The 25,250-nt window shown below is 34.6% G+C and overlaps 1 protein-coding gene across 1 annotated transcript in view; it reads right to left on the bottom strand.

Annotated features, from left to right (window-relative positions):
* Positions 1 to 5,172: 5,172 nt before the first annotated feature.
* The window catches only part of EPYC (epiphycan), a 54,429-nt gene continuing 34,351 nt past the window's right edge, over positions 5,173 to 25,250 (bottom strand). Inside the window, exons 4-7 of the mRNA XM_066254793.1 lie at positions 16,941 to 17,099; positions 15,495 to 15,697; positions 14,230 to 14,325; positions 5,173 to 5,746 (exon numbers count right to left, since the gene is read on the bottom strand). Coding sequence (XP_066110890.1) covers positions 5,576 to 5,746; positions 14,230 to 14,325; positions 15,495 to 15,697; positions 16,941 to 17,099 — 629 coding nt within the window. The 3' untranslated portion in view covers positions 5,173 to 5,575. The remainder of the gene's footprint in view (positions 5,747 to 14,229; positions 14,326 to 15,494; positions 15,698 to 16,940; positions 17,100 to 25,250) is intronic.

Raw genomic sequence — 25,250 nt, 5'->3', positions numbered from 1 at the left:
TTCTTAGATTTTGACATTTTTTTCAATTGGCTTTTGGAAAACAAATCTTAATTAAACTTGTAAATAAAAAATTTTAGAGAGAAATTGGATATACCTGATATATTTAGTCAAGTAAATAAAATATAACAAATATTTTTAGATTAGTCTTTGTAAGCAATGCACTGCTATAGGATACAAAAAATTAATATAGAATGCATTTTATGCACTCTCAAAGACTTACCTTTTTCCATCCTGAAGATATATACCTATAAAAAGCAATTTTTAACTTTGACCTCATGGCACACATACACTAATTATTAAAATTCTGCGACACACTAAAAAGTATATTTTTTGCAAATCTCACATAAAAAAGAGGTATAATTTTGATTTATTCACACCGGTACAGCTACTGTTGTGTTGGCTGTTGTCATTTATTTGTCTGACAATATAAGGGAAAAGAAGTTAGTTCCCCTGATTAAATACTCCGGTATTGCATGTTTTAAAAATTCTTTCAGCGCTGAGCTTGAAAAATTGCTGACCTATAATTGAAACCAGAAAGGTGCCTGCCATCTTGTGGTCACAGTGGGTAAGCACAAGGTATTAACTTTTCAGGCGTTTCAAAAGTAAAATCTAGGGATTCAAAATTACTCTTCTCTCTTGATAATGAGAAGTTATGGGGTAGTTTCCAAATTAGTGAAGTATGTTGTGCATCTGAAAGTACCTTTGTGGTACTTTTTTATTTATAGCTTCTCATATTATTTAAGCAAGTTATGAAAGGAAGTTAACTTTATGATGAGATACAATGTTTTTACAGATTTAAAGAGAAGAATGTGAATTTTACTCATAATAGTATTATATGTAGGTATTCACTATTATTCCTTGAAAACATAATTAATCTTACAACAACTCAGGAATTTCAGAAGATTAACACAACGTATTGTAGTCATGTCATCATGTACTCAGTAATAATTACTTAGGATTTTTAGCATGGAAATGTTTTGCTGATAGTTTTAAAGTACACTATATCATGAGGAAATAGAATGAAGTATCCTCCCCCATGAAAAATAGCCTGTAATATATGGAGAAAATAAATGTGTGTAGCAAATAAATGGAGAAAAAAAAGTTATGCTATTTTAAAAAAGACTATGTTCAATCGGGGCCAGTTTCAGAACTACAGATTTCAATTAAGAATGTGAGGCATTTGTAATGGTCGCAGGGGTCCCCAAACTTTTTACACAGGGGCCAGTTCACTCACTGTCCCTCAGACTGTTGGAGGGCCGCCACATACAGTGCTCCTCTCACTGACCACCAATGAAAGAGGTGCCCCTTCCGGAAGTGCAGGGGGGGGCGGATAATTGGCCTCAGGGGGCCACATGCAGCCCACTGGCCGTAGTTTGGGGACACCTGAAGGGGAATACTAAATTCCCGTGTTATCATGTGGTCAGAGTTACAGTAAGCATTATGTCCTAGAGTTCATGATGAATTACATCTGCAAAGTAACCTTGTTAGTGGGCAGTCATGAAGCCTGTAAGAAGGTCAATTGGCCTTAAATTTGCATAATAATACTCTTTTTCTTCCAGTATTTTTATCATTTTATTTATTTATTTTTTGCTACAACTCACTGCCTGCAGAATTGTATAGTAACAGTGCACTGAGAAGGCTGTGAGAACAAAGAGGTATCTTTGCTAGGGGAATCTGAGATCATCAATAACGCTTCTATGGGCAGAACATTATGACTTGAATGGGTGCTTTCATCCATAAAAAAGTAAAATAAAAATAAAAATATAATTTATATCTTGTTGCTATAAAGATTAATATATTTCAGCCTAGATAATTTATTGCATGGGTATTATTATTATTATCATGTTTTTTTAATTAAAAAATAAAGATACATATATAGGCTGCTAAAATTATCATAGGTTCCAGACACTGTACTAACTGTGCCTAGTGAGTAAATCAGTCCTGTCTGCTGGGATCCATTCTTTACCTGCATGGTCCTAAGCACCTCAGTGCATCCTTCTGATCTTCCTGAGGCTGGGTATCTGGAGGATTGCTCTCAGCCACAGAAATATTTGCTCAAACGTGACTCAAAGATCTCAGGCTATTTGGAATCCATTGAAAAATGCAAAAAAATAATACTGAACTTGGCATATATATGTCCGTTTGGGCCGCAATAATAAAATACTATAGACTGGTGGTTAAACAATAGAAGTGTATTTCTCAGACTTCTGAAGGCTGAGAAGTTCAAGATCAAGGTTATAGCTGATTTGGTTCTTGTTTGGAACACTCGTCCTGGCTTAAAGATGCTGACTCTTATTATGTCCTCATATTGCCTTTCCTTAGTACACGTGCACATACACACACACAATCTATCCGTCTTCTTCTTATGAGGCCACTAATCCCATCATAAGAACCCCATCCTCATCTCCTTGTCTAACCCTTTTAAACTCCCAAAGGCCATCACATTGGGAGACAGGGATTCAGTATAAGAATTTCTGGGAGACACAAAAATTTCATCCATAGTAGCTTCCCTGTCCAGTGAGCAGAGATGTTGGAGAACAAATTGGTGAAGCCACTATGATAAACAGCACAGAGGTTCCTCAAAAAATTAGTAGAGTTATCACATGACCCAGCAATCCCTCTTCTGGTTATCTACCTAAAAAATTTGAAAACATTTATTCATAAAGGTATATGTATTCATATGTTCATTGCAGCACTATTCACTGTGGCCAAGACATGGGCACAACCAAAAGTGTCCCTTAAATAATGGTTGAATGAAGAAGGTGTACAACACACAAACAGTAGAATACTCTTCAGTCATAAGAAAGGATAAAATACTTCCATTTGTGAAAACATGGATGGTTCTTGAGATTGTCGTGCTAAGCAAAATAAGTCAGATTGGAAAAGTTAAGAACCATATGATTTCACTCATAGGTCATATATATAAAAATGAAGGCAACAAACAAACCACAAACAAACAAAAACTCATAGAGACAACAATATGGTAGTTACTAAAGGAAAAGGTGGATGAGGAGAAGAAGAAAATGGTTAAGTGGGTCAAACATGGTGATGAAAGGATATATATTTGACTTTGGATGGTAAACATACAGTAAAATATACATATGATATATTATCGATTGTATACTTGAAACTATATAATTTTATTAACCAATTTTACCCCAATAAATTTAATTAATTTTTTTTAATTGCAGATATAATTAAAATCCTAAATCCATTGACCTTAAAACATGGAGATTATCCAGTTGGATGTGACTCTATCAAATGAGCACTTTATTAGCAGGGAGTTTTCTCCGGATAGCAGCAGAAGAGGAAGTCAATGAGACTAAAAGCACAAGTGAGATTCATCATACTATTGCTGGCTTTGATGGTGGATGGAAAGGACGAGATGATGAATGTGGACCCCCTCTCGAAGGTAAGAGGAACCCATGCCTAACAGCCAGAAACTGGGGACCACAGTCTTATAGTCACAAGAAACAAAGTTTTCTAACAAACTGAATAAACTACGAGAAGTGGATTATTTTTTTGTATCTTCTGTGAAAAGCCTAGATGACACTTAGATTATGGTCCTGTGAAATCCTACACAGAGAACACAGTTGAGACACGAAGGATTTCTGACAGACATACACTGTGATATAATAAATGGCTGTTAAGATGCTAATTTTCTGGCCAAGTTTTTTAGATAGCCATAAAAAACTAATATGAAGACACATGTTAGAATTAAATTTTACTTTTAGTCTGATTCATGATAATGTAGTTATGACAAAGTGCATCTAAAAAGTTGGAACAAAAACTTTTTTGAGCAATTTCTAAATATCACCAGATTTTAGAGTGTGATGCCTTGATGATTATTCTAAGTTTTTGAACTTCTGAAGTATACAAATTATGATTAATTACATTATTAGTTTTTCTCTATAGATTTGAAGCATATTAATCTATACTTTTTGTTATTCATTACATATTTATGTTCACACTTTTAAATTGAAACAAGCAAATGCTTATGCAACTAAAGTGGAGACACATTAGAACAATTATCTTTGTTACACTACAGAAATTCGAGATTTAGTTATATTGTCTACAAATAACGGCATATGATGCATTGAGAAAAAATTTAGATAATTTAAATGCAGAATATATTTGCTTAAATGAGATAGTGGAAAATAAAAATATTGTGCGTTTTAAAATGTTGGAGATGTATTGCCAATTACTTGTCTCACTTTTTACTTTATTAATTCAGAAATAGATTATGCAATAATAAAAATGTTTTATATTAAACCATTATAATGAGCTTGTTGAAAATCATGTACCCTCCCACACTGTTGGTAAAAATGTAAGTGGGCATAACATCTTTACAGGTAATGTAAACATTTATTAAAATTTAAAATAATGTACTCTGATCCAGAATTCTACTTCTATGGATTTATTTATAGATGCACTTAACATGTACACAAAGATAGTTATATTCACACAAGGAAATTATTTGCAATTTTAGTGTAAATACAAAAAATAAAATGTATATCTGTGTAACAGGCTGACGTGATTTTCAGAATCAGCAGTTTTATGTGCTGATAAGGAAAAATATCACTAAAAGATATTTTTAAGTGAAACAAGCAAAGTTCAGAATAGTGATTATCTTTCATACTTAAAAATTCATGTATATTTGTGTAAAAAAGGAGAATATTTATGTACAACTTTTTGTTTCTCATAGAGTTATGCCAAAAACCATTGACTAAGAACTTATTTCTAAGAAGTGAAACTTGGGGTTTCCAGCTGGAAGGAAACTCACCTTTCATTGTATATTTTTTCTTTTTTTTTCAGTTCTTGACAATATGCCTGCATTATGTTATACATTTTAGAAAGATTAACTTAGAAGGCATTCCTCACTTCTTCCCTAGTGTGCTTATCACTTCATCATCTATATTTTCTATTTTATTTCTTCACAGGCACAGAAATACACCAGTAACTAATCAATTTAGCAAAGATCTAAAATGAGTCGACAGGTCTGTTAGATAATAAACTATTATTTAAAAACTGAAGCTTTGTGTAGTATTGTTATGGTTATTTGCATGTTGTAATTATATTCAATATTTTCACACAAGACTATTATAATTTTTAAATACTTTTATTATTTTCTTAATTTTCTTTAATGAATTTGGAATCACAAACATGCTTTAGTGAAGAAAAAAGAAATAGAAATGTTTAATTAAAATATCTAAGTCTTGGTAATAAACCTTACGTGTTCATTTTTAATTTTTATTTCTTATATGATTAATTTGAAATTACAGAGGATATGAATCTCTTAAACTTGCAAATTACATGTGATTTATAGGCATAGCTATGAAATATTTTCTATTATTTAGCTTTTCACTTTCTACAACTTTTGGTTTATTCCCGACTTGTGATGTTTTCTAAGATTACTTAACTGCCATCATGTCTTAAAACTTTGAGTTGTATTTTATGTAATGGTATCACCTTTCAGAACACAATGTGAAAGCATTATCATGCTGTTTTGTTTGTGAAGATAGCAGTAACAATTATTTTGTTATACTAGGCGTCATAATGCTAATCATCATCTGATTTAGACGAGACTTCCAATAGGCAAACGAGGTAGGCACATATATGCTTGAGGAGTTTTACTGAGATTGATAGGGTTTCCGTCCAATCGAATATCTTCTAGTGCCTTACGAATATAAGTCATATTTTTAACATTGCAGAAGGTATCTTCATGCATCTCCAGAATGTTGTTATTCTAAAAAAGATGAAAATAAATGATAAGATATAGCATATTCTTAGTACTGATAAATGAGTGTATTTTGCTTCACCCTGTTTTTGTTTGTTTCTTCCCTCATCCAAAAATGCATATTATGTGATCATTTACATCAAGTACTTTCTAGGCAATGGGGATAACTCAAAAAATAGATTTGTGTTTGCCCATATAGAGGCTATACTTCAATAATGGAAATATAAGATAAGGAAGTGAAAAAACAAGTAGAAAAAAATTACTTTCAAAACAATTAGAACGATGAAGAAAGGAAAGTGACTGTGAAAAGTTATTTGAAGAGATAGCAGTGGAGGTCTGGAATAGCATGACAAAAAGACATGGACATTCAAAGAGTCAAGGTAAGAATCACCAGGCAAAGAGAGTACCCAGTTCAAATTCAGAGTAATTAGCATGGAATGTTTAAGAATAAGAAAAAGTCAAAATGGCTGAAGTGAAGTGAGGGAGAGAATGAGCAAGTATCAGGAGGAGAGAGGGCCCAGAACTAGACTTAAAAAATTGTTTTATTAAATATGTGTCACAAACCATAAAATTCACCCATTTTAAGTGTATAGTCTAGTGGTTTTCAGTATTATTTACAGAATTGTGTAAGCAACTCCACAATTTAATGTCAGAACATGTTAAACATCCCCTAAGAAACCTAAGAGATATTAGCATAACTCCCCTTTTCCCCTACCTCTAGCGCTGTCAACTTCTAAATCACTTTCTGTTTTCCTATGAATTTTTCTAATCTGGGCATTTTACATAAATGAAGTCATACCATACGTCATCCTTTGTGACTAGGTTGTTTTTCATCATCAATTGTATTTTCAAGGTTCATACATGTAGCATGAATCAGCACTTTTTTAATTGCTCAATAGTTTTCCATTGTATGAATATACCATCTCTTTGTTTATCTATTCATTGGTTGAGAATTTGGACTGTTTCCACTTTTTGCTTTCATGAAAATGCTCAGTGAACATTTGGCTACAAATACTGTGTGGACATATGTTTTCAATTTCTTGGCTACATACCTGGGACTTGAAATGTTGGGTCATATGGTAACTCTATGTTGAACATTCTGAGGAACTGTCAAGCTGTTTTCCAAAGTAGCTGCACCATTTTACATTTCTACCAACAATGTATGAGAGTTCCAATTTTCTCTGCATCCTAAGCAACAATTGTGATTTTCTCACTTAGACAACCAAGTGGATTCAACATCGTGTCCCACTGTACTTAGTGTACAGGATGGTTTTTTTTAGATATTATTTATTCATTTTTAGACAGAGAGGAAAGAGAGAGAGAAGGGGCAGAATCAGGAAGCATCAACTCCCATATATGCCTTGACCAGGTAAGCCCAGGGTTTTGAACCGGCAACCTCAGTGTTCCAGGTCAACGCTTTATCCACTGCACCACCACAGGTCAGGCCTTAGTGTACAGGTTTTGACAAAAGTAGGTTTACAGTCGTGAGTACATGAAACATAGTTTATTATTGTACTGTTATGTATTAATTATTGTATAATTTGTTTATATTACAACTATAAACCTACTTTTGTTCATCCCTATATAGAAATACACTAATATTTTATATTGATTTTTGCAATTTGCCACATTGCTGGCCTCATTTATTAGTTCAAGTAGCTTAGTGGATTCTTTATGACTTACCATATAAAATAGTTTTAGATCAATTTGGGGAGTATTTTTATCTTAATGTAAAGTCTTTTAACCCCTAAATATAAAAATATCTTTTCTTTATTTAGATCTCTTTCTCCCCAGCTATTTTGAAATATAATTGACAAATAAAATTATACGTATTTAAAATGTGCAGCATAATGCTTTGAAACATTGTGAATACACTGTGAAATAACTATGACAATTAAGCTAATTGATATTTTCATCACCTCACATAATTACCTTTTATGTGAATGTGTGGTGAGAACATAAGATCTACTCAATAAATTTCAAGTATACAGGACAATATTATTATGCAGTCACCATGCTCTACATTACATCTCGAGAAATTATTCATCTTGTATAATTGAAAATGTATATCCTTTATCAATGTCTCACTGAATCTCCACCTCTCAGCCCCTAGCAGCCACCCACCTACTTTTAGCTTGTACGAGTTTGACTTTTTTAGATTCCATATATAAGTGAAATCATCCAATACTTGTCTTTCTGTGTCCAGACTATTTCACTCAGCAAAATGTTCTCCTTGTTTATCCATATCATCATTAGCAAAGGCAAGATTTCCTTATTTTTAAGTCCTTTTAAGTTTTATTTTTATTATATTACACCATACAGTATATACATACCACAATTTATTTATTCATTCATGCATTGACAGACACTTGGGCTGTTTTTGTCTCTCGGCTAATGTGAATAATGCTGCTATGAACATGGGATATTGATTTTATTTCCCTCAGATATATACACAGATTGAGAATTGTTGTATCATAGCATAGTTCTGCTTTTAATTTTTTGATGAACCTACATGCTGTTTTCATAATGACTGCACCATTTTACATTTCTATCAACGTGCACAAGGGTTCCCTTTTTCTCCATATCCCTGCCAACATTTATCTTTGGTCTGTTTGATATTAGCTATTCTAAAGAGTGTGAGGTGACAACTTATTGTGGTTTTGGTTTGCATTTCCCTGATGAGTACTGTTGAGCACTTTTACATATACCAGCTGGCCATCTGTACATCTTCTTTAGAGAAATGTCTGTTCAGACTCTTTGCCAGTATTTTAATTGGGTTATGTTTTTCCTACTGAGTATTTGAGTTCTGTATATATCTCAGATATTAAGCCCTTATAAAATGTATGGTTTCCAAATATTTTCTCTCATTATGTAACATTTCTTTTTTCTGTTATTTTGTTCCTTTGCTGTGCAGAAGTCTTTTAATAGTATGTTATAGATTTTACTATACAAATCTGTGCTTCTTTAGTAAAAATTATTCTTAGGTAGTTATAATTTTTGTGAGTATTATAAATAAAGTTGTTTTAATTTTATTTTCAGATGCTTTACTCCTAGTGCATATATATATAATTAATATTTGTACATTGATTTTTTAACTAGCTACATTGTCAAAGTCATTTATTAGATTTCTTCTTTGACTTTTTGCTTACTAAGAAAAAAATTGTTTAATATCAATACATTTGTGAATTTTCAAATTCCAAATGTTTCTTTTTTTATTGACTTCTTTTTTCATTTCATTATAATCAGAAAAATAATTTGTGTGATTTCAATTATTTTCAACTTGCTGAGGCCTGTTTTGTTGCTTAGGATATGGTCTATCCTAGGAGATGTTTCTTGTACACTTGAGAAGAAGGCATATTTTGTGTTATTGGGCGGAATGTTCCATAGATAACTATTAGGCTTAGTTGATTAATAGTGTTATTTAAATCTTTTTCCTGTTTGATCTTAATGGCTAGCTGTTCTGTTCATTATAAAAGTAAAGTACTGGTGTATCCAAGTGTTATTGTTTTACTGTCTGCTTCTCCCTTTAATTCTAACAGTTTATTCTTCACACATTTTGAGGCTCTGTTGTTAGATGCATATATATTTATAAGCATTATATCTTCCTGATGAATTGACTCCCTTAACGTTACAAAATATTCATTAGGAATAATACAGATTTAGTGCCTGTGCACATGTTGTTTCAAAAAACTGTGCCTTACATTTGAGTACTTATCATCTTCCAGTAACTGTACTACCCACTTTATAAACTAAAACAAAGATCAAGGAGGTTTAGCTATTTATACAATTGTTTAATAGTGTTGGAAGTAGAATGTTAGCCCAAGCTGTCATTCTTTATTAGTATGCTATATGTTAGCATATATTTTTCAAATGAATTAAATAAGGTAATTTTAATATAACCATAAATATAAATGAAGATAATGTAAATGAGAAATAGCTTTATGCTAGATATTGGTAAGGTGGTTGTGATAGAAATATTTTAAATGGTGTACTTACTTTTTTTAAACCTTAGAGTAATGAAGATAAAGCCAATTACTATTTAAAATTTTTATTTTTTAGTTACAGTAGGTATATTATATTATATTAGTTTCAGGTATATAACCTAGTGAGTAGACATATATATATTATTATATATAAATATATATATTTTATATATATATATATTACAAAGTGATCACCCCAATAAGTCTGATACCCATCTGACACTGAAGATAGTTATTACAATAGTATTGACTATATTTCTTATGCTATATTTCACATCCCCCTGATTACTGTGGAACTACCAATTTGTACCTCCCAATCCCTTTACCTTTCTCACCTATCACCCCATCTCTTTCTCATCTGGAAAAAAATCAAAATTTTATCTGTATCTATGAGTCTGTTTCTGTTTTGTTTGTTTATTTATTTTGTTTTGTAGATTCCACAGATAAGTGAAAACACATGGCATTTGGCTTCCACTGTCTGACTTATTTCACTCAGCACAATATCCTCTAGGTCCATCCATGTTGTTGAAGATGCAAAATTTCATTCTTTTGGTGGTTGAGTCACAGATGGATGCTTCTGTGTTCCCTGACCAGGAATCAAACCTGAGACATACATCCACATGCCAGCTGACACTCTACCGCTGAGCCAACCAGCAGGGCCTGTTTCTATTTTCATGAAATATTTTTTCATCCATTTTCTTTCAGTCTGTGTGTGTTTTTCAACCTGAAATGAGACTCTTATAGACAGCATATATCAGGGCTTTGTTTTATTATTTATTCACTCACACTATGTCTTTTGATTGGAGCATTTAATTCACTTGCATTTAAAGTAGTTGTTGATAGCTATGTATTTATTACCATTTTATTATTCATATTGATATTTTTCTTTCCTTCTTCTTCTTCTTCTTCTTCTTCTTCTTCTTCTTCTTCTTCTTCTTCTTCTTCTTCTTCAAGAAGACCCTTTAACATTTTAACATTTCTTGTAACATTAGCTTGGTGGTGATGAACTGCTTTATTTTTTCTTGTCTTGAAAGCTATCTATCTCCTATTCAATTTTAAACGATAGCTTTGCTGAGTAAAGTAATCTAGCGTGTAGGTTCTTGTTTTTCATCATTTTGTTTATTTCTTGTCAGTCCCTTTTGGCCTGAAAAGCTTCTTTTGAAAGATCAGCTGACAGTCTTATGGGAGCTCCCTTGTAGGTAATAACTGCTTTTCTCTTGCTGCATTTAAGATTATTTTGGGGTTTTTTTGTTTGTTTGTTTGTTTTTAAGATTCTTTTTGTTTTTAACCTTTGGCAATTTAATTATAATGTGCCTCAGTTTGGACCTCTTTGGGTTCATTAGGTTTGGGACTTTGTAACCTTAGGTTTGAATGTCTCTTTTCTTCGATGGGTTAGAGAAGTGTCTTGCCATTTTTTCAAATAGGTTTTCAATTTTTTGCTTTCTCTCTTCTCCTTCAGTTACCCCTATGATGGAAATGTTGGTATGCTTTAAGTTTTTCCAGAATCTCCTTAAGTTATCTTTATTTTTCTGCATTCTTTTTTCTTTTTGCTGTTATGATTGGGTGTTTTCTGCTACCTTATCTTTCAGATTGCTGATTTGATCCTCTTCTTGATATAATCTACTGTTGATTCCCTCTAATGTACTTTTCATTTCAGTTATTGTAGCTTTCATCTCCGACTTTATTTTTATTACTTCTATCCTTATTTTTATGTTTCCTTTATCTTCCTTTTTTTTGTATTTGTCCAAAGTTAGAAGCAGGGAGGCAGTGAGACAGACCCCTGAATGTGCCAGAATGGGACCCACCCAGCATGCCCACCAGGGGGTAATGCTCTGCTCATCTGGAGCATTACTCCGTTGCAGGGAGCCATTTTAGTGCCTGAAGTGGAGGCCTCAGATCTGTCCTCAGTGCCCAGACCAACTCTGCTCCAATGGAGCCTAGGTTGTGGGAGGGGAAGAGAGAGACAGAGAGGAAGGAGAGGGGGAAGGGTGGAGAAGCAGATGGGTGCTTCTCTTGTGTGCCCTGGCCAGGAATTGAACCCAGGACTTCCACACGCTGGGCCAATGCTCTACCACTGAGCCAACCGGCCAGAGCCTGTTTCCTTTCTCTTTATTGAAGTTCTCACTGAGATCATTGAGCATCCTTAAAACCAGTGTTTTGAACTCTGCATCAGGATAGTTGCTTGTTTCCATTTTGTTTAGTTCTTTTTCTGGATTCTGTTTTTTTAATTGGAACATATTTCTTTGTTTCCTCTTTTTGGCTGCATCCCTGTATTTGTTTCTATGTATTAGGTAGGTCTTCTGTGCTTCCTGATGTTATATAGTAAAGTAGCCTTATGTAGTAAGTGGTACAGTATCCCTGGTCACACAAGCTGGGAGCTCCAGCTATGCCCACAGTGGATTGTGTACAGCCTTCTTTTGTAATTGAGCCTTAATTGCTGTTAGCAAGTATTTACCCTCAAGTCAATTGGCTGCAACCAGACCGCAGTGGAAGCTATGCTGTGCAAGGGACAACCCTATGGAATATGACTCAGAGGGACTGTTGTGCCCCCTGAGTCTGCCCCTGTGTGTTGTTTTGTAGGTAGTTGAGTGGTCAGTCAATATGTTCTGAAGCTTTCCATGAGCTAAAATTGGTTCTGAGGCCTTCTAGAAAATACAGAATGAAGTTACCTGAGTGTGGGACCAGAGCATTCTGAGTCTCTGCCCCTCCTACCAGTCTCAGTGTGGCTTCTTCTGTGCATCTTTAGTTATAGGACTTCTGTTTAGCTAGACTCCAAGTAGTCCTGAATGAGGGTTGTTCTGTAATTTAGTTGTAATTTTTATATGGTTGTAGGAAGATGCAAGTACCACATTTACCTACTGTGTCTTCTTGATTAGAAACCCCAAATTCAATTACTTTAAAGAAATTTCATATTGTATACACAAGTACATTGTAGTTAACTATAACATCAGAGACCTGGTTACTTTGTAGTCAATATTATCACAAACAATATTAATAAAATTTAATTCATGATTAGAAAACACATTATAAAATTACCTTGAGGATTTCCTTTCAGTCATAGACAACACAAGAGAAAGAGATATTGAGAAAGCCATCCACAAAAAAGATGAGGACTAGAAAGGAAGTAAGGAAATAAGCACTGCCAATAAAACTCTCAAAATAGATAGATATTCAAGAATCAGAGACAGATATACATAAAATAGCACTAAAAAGAGTATGGATAAATATATATTGATAGAATAAAAGAAAAGACATAGAAGTAAATATTTATAGAATACACAGAGGACTACATAGAAATCAGAGACTGCCTGACCAGGTGATGGCACAGTGGATGGAGCATCAGACTGGGATGCGGAGGATCCAGGTTCAAGACCCTGAGGTCACCAGCTTGAGCGAGGGCTCATTTGGCTTGAGCAAAGCTCACCAGCTTGGACTCAAGGTCGCTGGCTCAAGCAAGGGGTTACTCAGTCTGCAGAAGGCCTACAGTCAAGGCACATATGAGAAAGCAATCAATGAACAACTAAGGTGTTGCAACGAAAAACTGATGATTGATGCTTCTCATATCTCTCTGTTTCTGGTCTGTCCCTATCTATCCCTCTCTCTGACTCTCTCTCTGTCTCTGTAAAAAAGAAAGAAAGAAAGAAAGAAATCAGAGACCTTCTCTCACATAGCAAAATCACCTCTTCAAAAGATTGGACTAACATACTAGTTATTATTTCTTTGAGTACACAATGAATGTATTATCTACAGATTTATTCCACAAAGCAAATAAAATTATAAAAAGTTAATTGCAGGTAAAGACCAAATATTTTATCCAAAATATGAATAATTTATCTTTTTTAACAATAAAAATCTTTATTTTAATTGAGCATATTTTTAGTATATTTAAATAAAATATATTTAGAAAATATTTGATCATAATATTTTTAAAAATGTATTTTCCCTCATTAAAGATAAAATGTAGCTTAATTGGATTTTAAATGAAGCAGATTTTCAAATACAGTATGTTGTTTTAAGAAAAACTGCCTTTTTTTAAATCCAGAAAAATGAAAGTCTGTCATCATTTAACAGAGAGAATGTCTTAGAAATGGACTTAATTCAATACATAAAATCTAAAGCTAAAACCAGAAGGCTAAAAGTGACATTTCTTTTCTTGAAAGCTAGAAATAAAATTAGACTTACTTCTGTTTTCTTTTGCATTTCTAATCCTTATACTTCTTTACAGATAAAACAGTATTTTTCAAAAGAAGCTTTATGTGCCAGAAAATGCATTATGATTTGGCAAAGAATAAAAATAGAATCTAAGGTTATTAGAAATAAATCAGTATTAGTGTCATGAATGTACAAATAATTCGTAGTCAGACAGAGAGAGTATAACTGAGAGAAAGGAGAAAAAAAATTTGTCAGTGTGTCAGCATGCCATTTTAAAGAGCTTCTTGTCCCGACTTACTCCTGTTTGCTCTTGTTTTCCATGGAGCTGTTGGACATCCCTTACTAGCTGAAGCCTACCTGGAGATGAAGGGCCCGTAGGTTTTCTGGGAGTGGTAGAGGGATGTGGTCCAAGTTGTTATCCGTGAGGTAGAGGTGATGGAGATCATACATATCCTGTGAAACATTCCAAATATAGGGACTTAATAGAAATTAGAATGCCACAGTTGTATTTTCCATCCCCTGTCCATGAAATTATTTGTAAAATACCACATGCCTGTCTAGATCTCATTTAGCAAAGTTGAGGCAGATTAGTTTTCTAAGTTACTAGATAATTCAATTGAATTTTGGAAGAACTGTATCTCAGAAGAATCTCGCTTTGTCCACTTTAACTTTCTCAATTTAAGGTGCTTATTTTCTGTCCTGAAACAGAATTTTGAGGATTTTGATGAGGCCTAGCACAAATTTCTTTCCTGTTATAAGGAAGGAAAAATGAGAATTTCTTCTCCAAAAAAATGCCTTTTCTTTTTAGCTTGAGTTTCAGGGAAAGGACAGCCTCAAAGGACAGAAAAAGGTTTAGACAATAACAGGTCCACTCTAGCCAAATACCACAAGACAAATGGTGATTCACTACTACCCATGCCAACAAAAGATGAGTGGAAATACTGGACTGCTACCCTTGCCAGCCTCCAATGAGGTGCCCCAACTCTCTTGTGCCCAACAAGGTGGTGTCATAAGATAGCTAGTAGAGAGATAGGACTTTCATCATTGCCCAGGGCTTTGAAAATAATGTGATGTCTTTTCAAACAGTATTTTTAATTTATTTGTTCAACATTTATTTAGAGGAGCAGCTTGAATGGAGTAAAAATGAGTAAGAAAGCCAGTTGGTTGCTGTTCTCAGACTCTACACTGTTGTTCCAAGAAGTCACTCTAGCCTGGAGTTTGCTTCTTTCACTTAAAAAACAAAATTCATAAGATTAACTAAATCCACCCTTCTTATAAAGTAATTTAGAAGTCTTCCGTCCCTAAGGCACCAACCACACTCTGTAAAAGTAGTTATCCTTTTAACCAGATTAAATGCTCTCCTTGAGTGGAGTTTTTGGTAAACACAAATTATCTGCCTAATACCATTTCCAGAGAGCCACCCATTTCTTATTTTATTTTGCTTTCTGTTCCTGGCACTCGACTAACCTGAAAATGTACCAGAGCAGAGCATTTCCCAAAGTTTACTTTAGGATTTAAAAGTCTCATCAATGTGAATTTCTTTATAAAAATAAAAAGGCTAGTCATTGACCATAAGTTAAACGGGGAGATGAAAGTCTTTTATATCCAAACTTAAAACTCACTTTAAATGCTTCTTGCTTTATTCCTTTCCTCCCCAGTCTGTTGTTGCTAATGTCAATGAATGTCAAGGTGGTCGGTAATTCTGGAAGTTGCCTTATTTTGTTGTCACGCAGGACAAGCTCTCGAAGTTGAGGCAGCTTTCTGAATGCGTCTTCATCAATCTCAGATATTAAATTTGATGTCAGATCAATCCTCCTTAAATCATCTAGAAGAAAAAAATAAAGGAAGTAAAATATTCTTAAAGTTTGGTTTGCATATAATAATATAAATTTCTTACCATATAAGCAAACATAAACATGAATTTAATTAGCAATGACCAGTCAATTAAATAATTTCTAACTACTTTAAAAATGTGTTTCCTCCAAATACTATTTATATTTATGCACTTATAAGAAAGTATATACACTATGGAATACTACTCAGCCATAAGAAATGATGACATCAGATCATTTACAGCAAAATGGTGGGATCTTGATAACATTATACGAAGTGAAATAAGTAAATCAGAAAAAAACAGAAACTGCATTATTCTATATGTAGGTGGGACATAAAAGTGAAACTAAGAGACATTGATAAGAGTGTGGTGGTTATGGGGGAAGGGGGGAGAGGGAGAGGGAAAGGGGGAGGGGGAGGGGCACAAAGAAAACTAGATAGAAGGTGACAGAGGACAATCTGACTTTGGGTGATGCAACATAAGTGAACGACAAGATAACCTGGAGTTGTTATCTTTGAATATATGTATCCTGATTTATTGATGTCGCCCCATTAAAAATAAAATTTTAAAAAAAAAAGAAAGTATAACTTCAGCCAAGAAACTGGCACATTATAATTAAAAAAGAGCTAGTCTTTTTCCTTATATTCTAAATAAACTTTATTTGGATTTTACTATTTAAGACGTTTTCCTCAGGAATGACAGATTGTTGTATTTTCTAGTAGTCAAAGATACAGTAGTATTAAAATACAAAGGCATTGAAAATAAATTTTTAGTGATTAAAACACTCATGAAGACAAGAACAAAAATTCTTCTATGTTGGTAATAATTCTTACATTAAAATTTAGCCTTGCATCCTTCAGTCATAAAGTAATTATGCTTTAATGTAAGTCTCTTCAAGCATATATAGTATATATATTCTAGATAATATATAACCATGACATTTTACTATTAATGTCACAACATGATAATGAGTTTTGGCCTATAAAATAGTTACCTATGATTTTTATAAAGTTGAAAATAATTTATTTGAAAATATCAACAGCTACATTGTTTCATGATAAAATTTAATTATTTATTGTTTTTTCTTATTATAATTAAAGCAAATCTTTAAAAAGCATTGATTTATAAGCCATATTTTATATTCAGCTATCATGTTCAGTACCAAGATTTTACAATGCCAAAAAACTAATAGAGTCTGTAAAGAAAAGAAGGACATTAGCGCTGTCATTCATACTTAGGCTTGCAAAATCATTTCTGTTGATCTTTTTTATTCTGTTAAAGCGGGAATAGAAATAGGCAGTGTTCTTGGGCAGTGGAGGAATTGCATCAAGTTCATGGTCATCACAGTATACAGTGGTACTTATACAGGTACACAGAAGGCAGGTCGGAAAATCTAAAAGATAAAAGCACATAATTATAACTTAGTAACAAAAGCAGTTTCTAACAATGTAATTAGCAATGTTTGTTAATCAAGACTAGAGTCTCATATAGACAATCCTGGTATATTTTAGATTTTCTTATACAGTTTTCTGTAAATGAAATACTAGTCAAATATACCAATAAAAGCTGCTCTGGTGATTAGTATTTTTTGTAATATTTTAAAATTTTTATTTAAATCACTGAGTGGATACTGCACAATTGTTGCATTTATACTTAGAAATTCTATCTTCAAATGTGAGCATTAATATTGTGGTTTTTATAAATTTAAAGCATCACATATGTTTTTATTAGGTTTTTGGTTCAATATTTGAACACCCCACTGAAACAAAATCTACTTTACAAAAAAATATAGGGTAATAATCACTAATATTCATTCACTCAGGATGCATTTTTAACCCTTTCTAGGTAGATGGCACTATGCCAGCTGGTGAAGCAGTGATGAGCACAGAGGGACTGAGTTCTGTTCTAGGTTCTGCTATGTAAGATGAATATTAGTCACACAAATAAATAAAATGATGGCTGTGGTAAATATCATAAAACATCATATGAGCAAAAATATAAATATTTGATCCAGTTTGAGAGTCTTGGCTCTCTGAGGAGGTGACACATGAGTTGAAATCTGTAGGAACAAAAGGAGTTGATTATGTTGGTGCAAGAGAAGTGTATGCAGACCGAGGAAGCAGTGTGTGCCCAGTTCCTTCACTTTGGAGGAACTAAAAGATGGCTCATGTCACCATAGCACAAAGAGCATTGGAATGTGTGAGACATAATGTGCATAGCTTTATAGGCTGTGTTACAGGTTTTGTTCCTTATTCGAAGTATGGGCTTTGCTTACTAGAATGTTGCTCTGCTTGATGGTGTGGTGGAAGTCTGAGGGAGGATCAGTGGTCAGAGTGGATGGTGATGGTTGCTAGAGTAATTGTGATAGAAAAGACAACAGATTCAAAGGTATTTGTTAGGCTGGATTGTATCTCAACATATCAATCTGTTTTTCTCTATTTATTACACACATACACACACACACACACACACACACACAACTCTCTCTCCTACTCTCCCTGTTTAGTGGTAATGTAGAGGGCAATAAGCTTATAACGGAGACAAGAAGCAATGACCAGAAAGAAAGGACGAAAGGACGGTAGGGCAATATTATGGAGGTCAAATGGAGAAAATACCTAAAAGAAAGTGAGATAGAAGAAAATCAAGGCTACTGAGATGTCGGGTAAATTGAGGACTTAAAAATGTCTCCTGGGTTAGCTATTGCGGTGGTTATAAAAGACTTCAGTAAGAGAATGGAGCAGTGAGGCTGGAAGCCAGATTACAGTCAATTAAGGAGAAAGTTGGAGATAAGGAAATATTTACAGCAAATATAGACAATGCCATTGACATACTTGACTATGAAAAGTACGGAAGGAGAGAGGGTGTAACTATAAAAAAGTTTGTGTTATGTATAATGAGGGATATTGATTAAAGAAGTTTGCAGAAATCCAAAAGAAGATAGGTCAGTGATGGAAAGGATCCTGAGAGGGCAGTAGGAAATGAAGCGCAGAGCCCCGTGGGAAGAATGCACATCCCACCTGTGGGGACAGCCAGCCTCTCTGTTCAATAGGATAGCTAGTCATAGGTAAATAGGTAAATTATGTCTGAAAACAGAAAGAACAAGGAGATGCTGACCCAAAGATTGCATTTTCTTTTCTTTTTCTTTTTTTTTCTTTTTTTTTTTACAGAGACAGAGAGAGAGAGAGTCAGAAAGAGGGATAGATAGGGACAGACAGGAACAGAGAGATGAGAAGCATCAATCATTAGTTTTTCATTGCGACACCTTAGTTGTCCATTGATTGCTTTCTCATATGTGCCTTGACCAGGGGGCTACAGCAAACCGAGTAACCCCTTGCTCAAGCCAGCGACCTTGGGTCCAAGCTGGTGAGCTTTGCTCAAACCAGATGAGCCTGTGCTCAAACTGGCGACCTCGGGTCTCGAATCTGGGTCCTCCACATCCCAGTCCGACTCTCTATCCACTGCGCCACCGCCTGTTCAGGCAAGACTGCATTTTCTTTGGGAAGCAGGAGATTGAGGAATAAAGGGAGGAGAAGAGGAAGGGTTGTGAGAGTTGAGATGAGGAGAAAGTGAAATAAACCATGAGAATTATTGGAGAAAGTGATAAAAGAACTTCCTGGAGATTGCTCAGTGATCAATTCATCTTTATTTAGCTGAAACGTTCCTAGATTTAATACTGATAGTTCCCTATCTCAGGAACACCTCCCTCACAGGCGAGCAGGGACACTTTGTTGTCTTAATTAAGAGATCAAGAACTAGTAATGCAAATAAAATAAACATAATTAATCATGCTATACAGTTTTAGTATAAATATATCTCCCACTCAGCCCCTTTAGAATTATTGTTCAAATAACGAGAAGTTTCTCCTATTCTTCATGTTCTTTAGAACAGTGTTTTTTAACTCCTGGTCTACCAGAACTTTCATGCCTGTAAACCACCCCATGATGTATGAAGATTATAGACCCAATGATCTTAGCCAAATTTGATATGCGCAGGGTGCTTGCCACTTAGCCTGAATCATTGATAAAAATACTATTGAGATTGCCTTAGATGTTTTTGGAACTTATAGGCTCATTTGATCAACCTTTTGTACTGTGCAGAGTATTCAGAAATCATGTGCAATAGACAAAGAGCATTTGGACAAACTTTTGAAATATTCTATGCACAGTACGTGTCAAATTTGGAAATCAAGTACTGGCTTGTCCCTGTTTCACTGTTATGCGCAGTAACATAAAATTTTATTCGTTGTGTGTTTCTGTGTCTGGCTGGCTATGTTGCTGGCCTGCAAGTGTAAAAAGGTTGAAAACCACTGCTTTAGAGTATCAGAAAAGGGTAAAGAAAAACACCCTGGCTATCTAATCTTAACACGTAAGAAGAAGGAAATTGGCCCTGGCCGGTTGGCTCAGCGGTAGAGCGTCGGCCTAGCGTGCAGAGGACCCGGGTTCAATTCCCGGCCAGGGCACATAGGAGAAGCGCACATTTGCTTCTCCACCCCTCCGCCGCGCCTTCCTCTCTGTCTCTCTCTTCTCCTCCCGCTGCCAAAGCTCCATTGGAGCAAAGATGGCCCCAGCGCTGGGGATGGCTCTGTGGCCTCTGCCCCAGACGCTAGAGTGGCTCTGGTCGCAACATGGCGACGCCCAGGATGGGCAGAGCATCGCCCTCTGGTGGGCAGAGCGTCGCCCCAAGGTGGGCGTGCCGGGTGGATCCCGGTCGGGCGCATGCGGGAGTCTGTCTGACTGTCTCTCCCTGTTTCCAGCTTAAGAAAAATGCAAAAAAAAAAAAAAAAAAAAGAAAGAAAAAAAGAAGAAGGAAATTATACTGTAAATTGGTTGACTATCTCAACTCTTGATTTGTCTCCCACTGAGTCTGAATTTCCTAAAGAACATGTTTCTAGGGAGCACTGGATTGCAGAAGAGTGGGGACAACATTCATTCAAAGATCTTATGTATTTTATTGACACCATACTCAGCAGTGAGCTGTTATATTTTAGGAAACGTTCCTATTTTCAACTTGTAAACTTTTTAAGACCTTTCTGCATTTTACATGTGTGTGACTTGAATGGTGTTATCAGTGTCTTTGTTAATATTTCCTATGTGTTTTTTTATTAGTTAGATTAATTATAACAATTTTGTACTTCAGTAAAACATTCTAAGCATTGCAACTCCTCCCACAATAAAGGACTAGTAATGCATTTTCTAAGATCTTATTTCTAGCATTAAATAAGAAAATCATTTACAATAACAACTTCAGAAATAAAAAACTATTTTAGGAATAAAAAGCTAGAGAAAAAAATTTAAGAGGGAGCTGTAAAATATTTAATACTTACTGATTTCTCCAATCAGTATAAATTAATATTTGCCATTTATAATTTTTTTTAATATTAATATTTTTTTATTAAATTTAATGCAGTGACATTGATAAATCAGGGTACATATGTTGAGAGAAAATATCTCTAGATTATTTTGACATTTGATTGTGCTGTATACCCCTCCCGCAAAGTTAAATTGTCTTCTGTCACCTTCTATCTGGTTTTCTTTGTGCCCCTCCCCTCCCCTAACCCCTCTCTCCTTCTTCACCCCCTCCCCCCCTCCCCCAACCCCCCCGCCCCTGTTGCCATCACATTCTTGTTCATGTCTCTGAGTCTCATTTTTATGTCCCTTCTATGTATGGATTCATCTCAGTTTTTTTTCTGATTTACTTATTTCACTCCGTATAATATTATCAAGGTCCATCCATGTTATTGTAAATGATCCGATGTCATCATTTCTTATGGCTGAGTAGTATTCCATAGTATATATGTACCAAAGTTTTTTAATCCACTCGTCCTCTGACGGACACTTGGGCTGTTTCCAGATCTTCGCTATTGTGAACAATGCTGCCACAAACATGCGGGTGCATTTCTCCTTTTCGAGCCGTTCTATGGTGTCCTTGGGGTATATTCCTAAAAGTGGGATACCTGGGTCAAAAGGTGGTTCGATTTTCAGTTTTTTGAGGAATCTCCATACTGTTTTCCACAGTGGCTGCACCAGTCTGCATTCCCACCAGCAGTGCAGGAGGGTCCGCTTTTCTCCACATCCTCACCAGCACTTATTCTGTGTTGTTTTGTTGATAAGCGCCATTCTGACTGGTGTAAGGTGATATCTCATTGTGGTTTTAATTTGCATTTCTCTAATGATTAGTGATGTTGAGCATTTTTTCATATGCCTATTGGCCATCTGTATGTCCTCTTTGGAGAAGTGTCTATTCATCTCTTTTGCCCATTTTTGGATTGGGTTGTTTGTCTTCCTGGTGTTGAGTTTTACAAGTTCTTTATAAATTTTGGTTATTAACCCCTTATCAGACGTATTGTCAAATATGTTCTCCCATTGTGTAGTTTGTCTTTTTATTCTGTTCTTGTTGTCTTTAGCTGTGCAAAAGCTTTTTAGTTTGATATAGTCCCATTTGTTTATCCTGTCTTTTATTTCACTTCCCCGTGGAGATAAATCAGCAAATATATTGCTCCGAGAGATGTCGGAGAGCTTACTGCCTATGTTTTCTTCTAAGATGCTTATGGTTTCACGGCCTACATTCAAGTCTTTTATCCATTTTGAGTTTATTTTTGTGAGTGGTGTAAGCTGGTGATCTAGTTTCATTTTTTTGCAGGTAGCTGTCCAATTTTCCCAACACCATTTGTTAAAGAGGCTGTCTTTACTCCATTGTATTTCCTTACCTCCTTTGTCAAATATCAGTTGTCCATAGAACTGTGGGTTTATTTCTGGGTTCTCTGTTCTATTCCATTGATCTATATGCCTGTTCTTATGCCAGTACCAGGCTGTTTTGAGTACAATGGCCTTGTAGTATAACTTGATATCAGGAAGTGTGATACCTCCCACTTTATTCTTCTTTTTTAAGATTGCTGAGGCTATTCGTGTCCTTTTTTGGTTCCATATAAATTTTTGGAATATGTGTTCTATATCTTTGAAGTATGTCATTGGTATTTTAATTGGTATTGCATTGAATTTATAAATTGCTTTGGGTAATATAGACATTTTAATGATGTTTATTCTTCCTAACCATGAGCACGGTATATGCTTCCACTTGTTAGTATCTTCCTTGATTTCTTTTATCACTGTTTTGTAATTTTCCGAGTACAAGTCTTTAGTCTCCTTGGTTAAGTTTACTCCTAGGTACTTTATTTTTTTGGTTGTAATTGTGAAGGGGATTGTTTCCTTAATTTCTCTTTCTGACTGTTCATTGTTGGTGTATAAAAATGCTTCTGATTTCTGAGTATTGATTTTATATCCTGCCACTTTGCTGAATTTATTTATCAGGTCCAGTAGATTTTTGACTGAGACTTTAGGGTTTTCTATATACAATATCATATCATCTGCAAATAATGATAGTTTTACTTCTTCTTTTCCAACTTGAATGCCTTTTATTTCTTCTTCTTGTCTGATTGCTGTGGCTAGGACTTCCAGGACTATATTAAATAAGAGTGGTGAAAGGGGGCACCCCTGCCTTGTTCCTGATCTTAAGGGTATTGCTTTTAATTTTTGCCCATTGAGTATGATGTTGGCTGTGGGTTTCTCATAGATGGCTTTTTATCATGTTGAGGTATGTTCCCTGTATTCCCACTTTGCTGAGAGTTTTGATCATGAATGGGTGCTGGATTTTATCAAATGCTTTTTCTGCATCTATTGAAATTATCATATGGTTTTTCTCCTTCTTTTTGTTTATGTGATGAATCACATTGATTGATTTGCGAATATTGTACCAGCCTTGCCTCCCCAGAATAAATCCCACTTGATCATGGTGTATGATTTTTTCCATATATTGTTGGATCCGGTTTGCTAATATTTTGTTGAGGATTTTAGCATCTATATTCATCAGAGATATTGGCCTATAATTTTCTTTCTTTGTGTGGTCTTTGCCTGGTTTTGGAATCAGAATTATGCTCGCCTCATAAAAGGAGTTTGGAAGTCTTCCTTCCTCTTGAATTTTTTGAAATAGTTTGAGAAGGATAGGAGTTAGTTCTTCTTTGAATATTTGGTAGAATTCCGTTGTGAAGCCATCGGGCCCCGGACTTTTCTTTGTTGGGAGTTTTTTGATAACTGTTTCGATCTCCTTTGGTGTAATTGGTCTGTTTAAGTTTTCTGATTCTTCCAGATTGATTTTTGGAAGATTGTACGTTTCAAGGAATTTGTCCATTTCATCTAGGTTGTCTAGTTTTTTGGCATACAGTTCTTCATAGTATTTTCTTACAATATTTTGTATTTCTGTTGTGTCAGTTGTTATTTCTCCTCTCTCATTTCTAATTTTATTTATTTGAGTCCTCTCTCTCTTTTTCTTGGTGAGTCTACTTAAAGGTGCATCAATCTTGTTTACCTTTTCAAAGAACCAGCTCCTAGTTTCATTGATCCTCTATATTGTTTCTTTAGCCTCTATGTCATTTATTTCTGCTCTGATCTTTATTATTTCCTTCCTTCTACTACATTTGGGCTTTACTTGCTGTTCTTTTTCTAATTCTTTTAGATGCAGGGTTAAGTTGTTTATTTGAGCTTTTTCTAGCTTCTGAAAGTGTGCCTGTAGTGCTATGAACTTCCCTCTCAGCACTGCTTTCGCTGTGTCCCATAAATTTTGAGTTGTTGTATGCTCATTGTCATTCGTTTCTAGGAATTTCTTTATTTCTTTTTTGATCTCATTCTTAATCCATTCATTATTTAACACCCTGCTATTTATTTTCCATGTGTTTGAGAATTTTTGAGCTTTTCTGCTGTGATTCATTTCTAGTTTCATGCCGTTGTGATCGGAGAAAGTGCTTGATATGATTTCAGTCTTCTTAAATTTGTTGAGAGCACTTTTGTGCCCTAACATGTGGTCTATCCTAGAGAATGTACCATGAGCACTTGAAAAGAATGTATATTCTGCTGCTTTAGGGTGAAAGGTTCTGAAGATATCTATTAAATCAAGTTGATCTAGTGTTTCCAATAAGTCTGCTGTTTCTTTGTTAATTTTCTTTCTTGAGGATCTATCTAGTGATGTTAGTGGGGTATTGAAATTCCCTACTATTATAGTATTGCTGTTGATCTCGCCCTTTAAATCCATCAAAATCTGTTTTATATATTTGGGTGCTCCTATATTAGGTGCATAGATATTTATAATAGTTATATCTTCCTGTTGGATTACTTTCTTTATCATTATGTAGTGGCCTTCTTTATCTCTTACTATATCCTTTGTTTTAAAGTCCAATTTGTCTGATATAAGTATTGCTACCCCAGCTTTTTTTTCATTTCCGTTTGCATGAAACATTTTTTTCCATCCTTTTACCTTCAATCTGTGTGTGTCTTTTGTTCTAAGGTGTGTCTCTTGTAGACAAAATATGTATGGGTCCTGTTTTCTTATCCACGCAGCTACCCTATGTCTTTTGATTGGATCATTTAGTCCATTTACATTTAAGGTTATTATTGATATGTAGTTGTTTATTGCCATTTTCTTCTTTAAAGGTGTATTCCTTTTTCTTTTTTTTTTTCTGTATTCTTTTCCCACTTTATCTGTTTACACCAGGCCC

Source organism: Saccopteryx bilineata, chromosome 2 (genome assembly GCF_036850765.1).
Source record: "Saccopteryx bilineata isolate mSacBil1 chromosome 2, mSacBil1_pri_phased_curated, whole genome shotgun sequence".
NCBI classification, from domain to species: Eukaryota; Metazoa; Chordata; class Mammalia; order Chiroptera; family Emballonuridae; genus Saccopteryx; species Saccopteryx bilineata.
This window is presented reverse-complemented; position numbering and strand designations above follow the sequence as displayed.